The 7,826-nt window shown below is 39.1% G+C and overlaps 2 protein-coding genes across 2 annotated transcripts; both read right to left on the bottom strand.

Annotated features, from left to right (window-relative positions):
* Nucleotides 1-942, bottom strand: LOC138384529 (olfactory receptor 5B3-like). The gene has a single exon (XM_069470042.1). The coding sequence runs from the start codon at nt 937-939 to the stop codon at nt 1-3; it is 939 nt and encodes a 312-aa protein (XP_069326143.1). The 5' UTR covers nt 940-942.
* Nucleotides 943-6,884: 5,942 nt separating this feature from the next.
* On the bottom strand, nt 6,885-7,826 carry LOC138384530 (olfactory receptor 5B3-like). The gene has a single exon (XM_069470044.1). It carries the CDS (start codon nt 7,821-7,823, stop codon nt 6,885-6,887), a length of 939 nt encoding a protein of 312 aa, XP_069326145.1. The 5' UTR covers nt 7,824-7,826.

The raw sequence follows: 7,826 nt of genomic DNA on the forward strand, positions 1-7,826 counted from the left end.
TCACAATCCTGGAGACAACCTTGCCTTCTCAACCACCTTCTTGAATGCACTCTTCACCTCCCTGTTCCTCAGGCTGTAGACCAGAGGGTTTAGCATGGGGATGACCATAGTATAGAACACAGATGCCATCTTGTCTGTGTCCATGGAATGACTGGAGCTGGGTTGTAAGTACATGAAGGTAACAGTCCCATAGAAGATGCAGACTGCAGTGAGGTGAGAAGCACAGGTGGACAAAGCCTTCTGGTGTCCTGCAGCTGAGTGCATCTTTAGGATGGTGGCAAATATGAATAGGTAGGATATCAGGATAACTAGGAGGGCAAAAGAGACATTGAAGCTGGCTACATAAACAAGAACCAGCTCATTCATATGTCTATCAGAGCAAGACAGAGCCATGACTGCCGGAATATCACAGAAAAAGTGATGGACCACATTGGACTTACAGAAAGAGAGACTGAATGTTTCCCCAATGTGGATGGAGGCATTCAGGAAGCCACAGACATAGCAGCCTATGGCCAAACATGCACATATACTCGTGGTCATGGTGGTGGTGTAATGTAGGGGGTTACACACGGCTACGTAGCGGTCATAGGCCATTGCAGCCAAGAGGAAATTTTCCATAGTGGCAAAGGCTACAAAAAAGAACATCTGAGCAGCACATGCTTTGTAGGAGATGACCTTGTCTCCTATAAGGAGCCCGGCCATGACTGTGGGAGTGACAGCTGAAGAATAACAGAAGTCCACCAGAGACAGGTTACCAAGGAAAAAGTACATGGGAGTGTGGAGACGAGAGTCCCAGAGAGCCAAAATAACCATGCCCAAGTTTCCAGAAACATTGATGAAGTAGATGAGAGTGAACACGATCAAGAGGGGGACCTGTAGTTCTGGGGCACTGGTTAGTCCTAGGAGGATGAACTGTGTCACTTCTGTACTGTTCTCCATCAGTGTTATCTGGGCATCAGACGATACCCTGTAGCAAGGAGAAGGAAAGTAACAAGAGTATTAAACGTAGTAGAGATTGCAACACAATTAAAATGTTTATATTCTATATGCATTATTTCATTGTAGCAATAATATGTGTTTCAAGATTCTCCATAAATAAAGCAGGAACTTAACAACAAAATTTAATGTATTAATTATCTATGGAGGTCCAGATCGTTGAATGAGAGATCTTCATGTATCATCTCCCCAGTTTTTAAATTATATATATTTGTAAACTGAGATTTGGAAAATTTAATGAATAAATAACATGACAATTCTGGAATTAAATCAACCAGTTCAATTTTTCCAAGCCTAGTAAATTCATAGACTTCTGCGTTGCTAATGTGTCAGCAGCTGTTCTAGTCACTTTCAAATCTCTATTCACTTATCCCTCTCAACAAAATTATGACATTGCATAGTTGTTCCTTTCATTTAGATTGTGAGGCAACAGAGGTTGAGTAATTTATTCATGTTTACGGAAGTATTAATTATCCTGAAAAGCTTTGGTTCTAGACAGCATAGTTACCAAGTCCAATGGCCTAAACTCAATTTAAATCAAAGGGAATTTAGGTCAATTTACAATTACTCACTGTCTCCATTATTCCAAACTCAGTGTTTGGGGTTTCATAGTGAATTAACTGAGGGGTATATGCACAGAGATGTGGCAATAGAGGCATGTACAAATCACAAAGGCAATTCTAAGGGGTAGGCACAGCACTGGGTACAGAGCTTGAGTTCTGGGAAGAGGTGCATGTCATCCCTACATATATTAATGCAACCTAAGACTCATTGATCCTAGCCTAACTTTCCTGAGCCAGATTTTCTTTGTCTACAAAATGAAGATGGTAATGAGACCTACCTCAAGGTTTTACTGTGAGAATTAAATGACAGAATGCATAAAAAAGAATATAATGCTGAGTGTTTAGCACAGGCTAAGTGCTAGCTGTGCTGTTATTATTGGAATGAAATGATGCCCTCTCTATGTTTTGAGAAAGGTGGGTGGCAACATTGGAGGGCTTCAAGTGTGGATGAGATTTGAAGTTTTGAAGCCTCATTCTTCAGTTTGCTTTTTTTTTTTTTCCACACAGTAGTTTCACAGAGATTTTATGTGCCCTCCAATGATTCACACTCAGCTCATACTCTTCCCGTATGATTGGTTACTCTGTTCATGTAAGTCATCCTTGTGCTTAATATCTCTCTTGAAATTCATATTTTAGCTTGAGTTGAAAAAGTCTCTTTTTCTCTTTATTGTTATCCCATGGTTGAATTACAGACATTGAGGGTTGAATGTTCATAGTTTGTGGATTATCTTTAGCTCGCAGATCTGTTTTGCATTTGAGTATTTTCTAGTGTGAAAATGTTATTTTAAATCTTTTTCATTTTAATTTAAAGCTTTTGGAAGCATATCCATCCTGTGCTCACTGCTCTTACCTATTTCTCCGCCTATTCATTTCAAAACTCCAATTTACAAGCCTAGCCCAGGAGGGCTTTATGTTTGCTCGCCTTAACACACATAACCACTTTTAGCGTATACTGTGTTCTACAGCATATGATCAGAGCTTTACACATAAAATGCGTGTGAGTGTGTATGTGTTTGTTTATCTGTTCTTATTTACCATTAAGGCAATTGCTTATCTGTGAAGTTATGTGATAGTGTGTAATTCCACAGGTAGTATGAGGAACATTCAAGATTCAGAATGTAAATTCTGGGCCGGGCGCGGTGGCTCACGCCTGTAATCCTAGCACTCTGGGAGGCCGAGGCGGGTGGATCGCTCGAGGTCAGGAGTTCGAGACCAGCCTGAGCAAGAGTGAGACCCCGTCTCTACTAAAAATAGAAAGAAATTATATGGACAACTAAAATATATATATACAAAAAATTAGCCGGGCATGGTGGCGCATGCCTGTAGTCCCAGCTACTCGGGAGGCTGAGGCAGGAGGATCGCTTGAGCCCAGGAGTTTGAGGTTGCTGTGAGCTAGGCTGAAGCCACGGCACTCACTCTAGCCCGGGCAACAGAGTGAGACTCTGTCTCAAAAAAAAAAAAAAAAAAAAAAAAAAAAAAAAGAATGTAAATTCTGCTTCATCCTACTCAAAAGCCAAAACAACTTGTGGAGATGTGCCAATAATAACAAGGTTGAGATTACGGGATTATGTGGAAAATGTTAAAATGAAGTTCAGATCTTGCTAATTCATTTAGGTCCCTTTGTACTTTACAGAAGTGAAATTTCACTCTCTGGTTATTTTTACTGTTGTAATCTCCAATGAGAGACCAAGAGATAGTGAACAAATTGAAATTATCACCTGGTCAAGCAGAGCATCACCTATACTATTATTTTGGTTATTATTTTTAGAAAGCAACATGATGATGTTTCGTAAATATCACTAAATTCTCTAGTGCTAGAATTTTATTTTTTTATTTTATTTATCTTTTATTTCAGGATATTATGGGGGTATAAACATTTTGGTTACATGTTATGAGTTTACATCTCTAATCATTAGGGAAATGCAAATCAAAACCGCAATGAGATATCACCTAACCCTAATGAGATTGGCCTTTATCAAAAATTCCAAAGCAACAAATGCTGGCGAGGATGTGGTGAGATAGGAACACTCTTACACTGCTGGAATTTTAATATATCCCATCTTCACTTAAATGTTTTAGAAGAATGTTCAAAACTTCTATTTATGGGCCGGGCGTGGTGGCTCACGCCTGTAATCCTAGCATTCTGGGAGGCCGAGCCGGGTGGATCGCTCAAGGTCAGGAGTTCGAGGCCAGCCTGAGCAAGAGCGAGACCCTGTCTCTACTAAAAATAGAAAGAAATTATATGGACAACTAAAAATATATATAGAAAAAATTAGCCGGGCATGGTGGCGAGTGCCTATAGTCCCAGCTACTCGGGAGGCTGAGGCAGTAGGATCGTTTGAGCCCAGGAGTTTGAGGTTGCTGTGAGCTAGGCTGACGCCATGGCACTCACTCTAGCCCGGGCAACAAAGTGAGACTCTGTCTCAAAAAAAAAAAAAAAAAACAAAAAAAAAAACTTCTATTTATGTACTTAAATAACTTATAGTAGGTATAGCTGCCTCGGTATTTTTGCATGAATTACACTTTTCAGTAAAAGTATACACGGAATATGGAAGCTTACCTTGCCTCTTGAAAACAAGTGACAGTCAATCCTGAATAGTGTGTTTGAAATCAGAAATTCCTCCATGGAATAATGCCAAAATGTTGGTGGAGAAGCTCTCCTGCAGGCAGTGGTCAAAAGATTCTGAGAACTCTAAGGCAGGGAAAGATGGAGGAAAAGACACTAATACACGTTTAGATCACAGATCTACCATGTCTTCCTTCTGTGTCCTTCTGTGTCACTTACCACCTTCCTATTTGTGAAATAAAAATTATAAAATTGTCTCTTCCACATAATTCATGGAATTATGCTTGTACACAGCAAATAAAGGAAGGTCTGCAAAACAACTTGCTAAGAGGTTATTTTAAAGTCACTCAATATAATTTTAGTATTGGAGTGCTTTCCTAACCATGGTTGCAGACTCATAGCCAATCTGTAGGTCAGCAGGACCTTTTTTTTTTCTATTTTTATTTCAGGATATTACAAGGGTACAAACATTTTGGTTATATTTTATGACTTTGCCTCACCCAAGCGAGTATTAGAAGCATGCCCTTCTCCTCTACAACACTCACCGCATCCATTAGTTGTGTTTACCTCCCCCAACCCCCTAATTCCTGGAGACTATTACTACCGTGTGAGCACCATAGTGTTGATCAGTTAGTGCCAATTTGATGGCAAGTACATGTGGAGCCTATTCTTCTGTTCTTTTATACTAACAAATATTAACACCCAGATGAATAAATGATGACCAAAGAGGCCCAGCAAACAGTTCTAAAATAAAGTCACCTGGAGTCACGTTGAATTGCAGAGGCTAATGTCAGAGGCTGATGCTAATGAACCAGCAGGGAATTATGGAGACATTGGGTTCTCTGGGAATGTCCCCTATGAGGGCATCTACAACTTCTCATCCTACTTTTCTAGAGAAAAAGCAATTTAACTACCTGTACGGACTAAGCTGGATATTTTGAGTGTGCTACTTTGTGTTGTTACTTTTTGTGTTTTAAAATTTTTAATTAATATACAGTTTACAAGCAGTAATATGCACACTTTTTAGTGTATAGCTCTAAAAATTTGGTCAAATATATACTCATACAACCATTACCATGGTCATCCATAATAAATTTCCTCAAGCTTCTTTGTTGTCAGCCCCTTCTCCTGCCTCCTGTCCCTGGCAAACCCTAAACTCTTTTTGTCCATATAATTGTATCTTTTCGAGAATGTCCTTACCTAGAATCCTAGAATTTGTAGTCTTTGGTTCTGGCACCTTCACTTAGTATAATCTATCTGATGACCTTTCATAGTGTTATGTGTATCAGTACTGGTATCTTCTTTTTTTATTGACAAATTATATTGAATAGATGTACATATTTATGGGGTACAAAGTGGTGTTATAAAGTTTGAATACAACTTGTAACGGTTAAGTAAAGCTAATTAATATATTCATCACCTTGACTATTGAACATTTTTGTGATAAGATCATTTTAAATTTACACTTTCAAATTTAAGTGTACAGTACAAAAATATTAGCTATATTCACCGTGCTACACACACACACACACACACACACACTACATTAGTTATGCATTCATCCCTAAATGGACCCTTAGGTTGAGTCCATTACTTGACTATTGTGGATAGCACTACAATGAACATGGGAGTGCAGAAATCTCTCTGGCAACTGTGTTAAAGATTCCAAATCTGTGGAGTAAATACTCAGAGGTGGGATTGCTGGGTCATATGGTAATTCTATTTTTAGTTTTTTAAGGAAACTCCATACTGTTTTCTATAATATTTGTACTAATTTACATTCCTACCAACATTGTATGGGGTTTATTTTTTCCCAATCCTTGCCAACATTTATCTTTTGTGAGCTTTTTTTTTTTTTACAGTAGAGATTCTAACAGGTGTGAAGTGACATCTCATTGTGTTTTAATTTGCATCTCTCTAATGATTTGTAATATTGAAGATTTTTTCATTTTTTCTTAGCCATTGTATGTCTCCTTTTGAGAAATGCTATTCAGGTCTCTTATCCATTTCTTTTTTTTTTTTATTTTAGAATTTTATGTTGGTACATATGTTTTAGTTACATAATTTGCTTTTGTACAGTTTGAGTAGAAGTTATAAGTATGCCCTTCAGTCAGTTAGTGTGCATTGTACTTGTTAGGTGTGAATTTACCCATCCTCTCCTCTCCCCACTTGATTTTCCTGAATTTTACTTGTATATGTGCACAGAAGTGTTGATCAATTAGTTCCAATTTAGTATTGAGTACATGTGGTGTTTGTTTTTCCATTCTTGCAATACTTCACTTCGAAGAATGGTGTCTAGTTCTATCCAAATGAATACAAGAGGATTGGTTCACCATTATTTTTTATGGCTGAGTAGTGCTTCACGATATACATATACCACATTTTATTAATCCACTCATGTATCAATGGGTACCTGGGTTGTTTCCACATCTTTGGGCTCATTTATACCCCTGTTTTACATGTGTGTTTCTACTGGTATGTGGTAAAGGAAGTGCATGTAGAATGAGTGAAGGAATCAAACATCCTTAATAAGGTTTTTGACAAGTAAGACCCAAGAAATCTTATGATTCACCTTAGCTGTCTCATTTCCGTATTCTATTTCTAGACATAATATTTTATTTTTCCTAGACAATACACTTTGAGGAGGTAACAGTATCATTTTTGGAACTTAACTTCCATGTGTGTCTTAAAATGTGATTCAGGCCGTGGAGAATATCTCAGCAGAATGAAACTAGGTTATTATGGTTAGTACATTAAATTTACAATCCTAGAGACAACTTTGCGTTCTCAACAAGTTTCTTGAATGCACTCTTCACCTCCTTGTTTCTCAGGCTGTAAATCACAGGGTTCAGCATGGGGATGACCATAGTATAGAACACAGATGCCATCTTGTCTATGTCCATGGAATGACTGGAGCTGGGCTGTAAGTACATGAAGATTATAGTCCCATAGAAGATGCAGACTGCAGTGAGGTGAGAAGCACAGGTGGACAAAGCCTTCTGGTGTCCTGCAGCTGAGTGCATCTTTAGGATGGTGACAAATATGAATAGGTAGGATATCAGGATAACTAGGAGGGCAAAAGAGACATTGAAGCTGGCTACATAAACAAGAACCAGCTCATTCACATGTCTATCAGAGCAAGACAGAGCCATGACTGCTGGAACATCACAGAAAAAGTGATGGACCACATTGGACTTACAGAAAGAGAGACTGAACGTTTCCCCAATGTGGATGGAGGCATTCAGGAAGCCACAGACATAGCAGCCTATGGCCAAACATGCACATATACTCGTGGTCATGGTGGTGGTGTAATGTAGGGGTTTACACACGGCTGTGTAGCGGTCATAGGCCATTGCAGCCAAGAGGAAATTTTCCATAGTGGCAAAGGCTGCAAAAAAGAACATCTGAGCAGCACATGCATTGTAGGAGATGACCTTGTCTCCTATAAGGAGCCCGGCCATGACTGTGGGAGTGACAGCTGAAGAATAACAGAAGTCCACCAGAGACAGGTTACCAAGGAAAAAGTACATGGGAGTGTGGAGACGAGAGTCCCAGAGAGCCAAAATAACCATGCCCAAGTTTCCAGAAACATTGATGAAGTAGATGAGAGTGAACATGATCAAGAGGGGGACCTGTAGTTCTGGGGCACTGGTTAGTCCTAGGAGGATGAACTGTGTCACTTCTGTACTGTTCTCCATCAG

This window comes from Eulemur rufifrons, chromosome 6, assembly GCF_041146395.1.
Source record: "Eulemur rufifrons isolate Redbay chromosome 6, OSU_ERuf_1, whole genome shotgun sequence".
NCBI classification, from domain to species: Eukaryota; Metazoa; Chordata; class Mammalia; order Primates; family Lemuridae; genus Eulemur; species Eulemur rufifrons.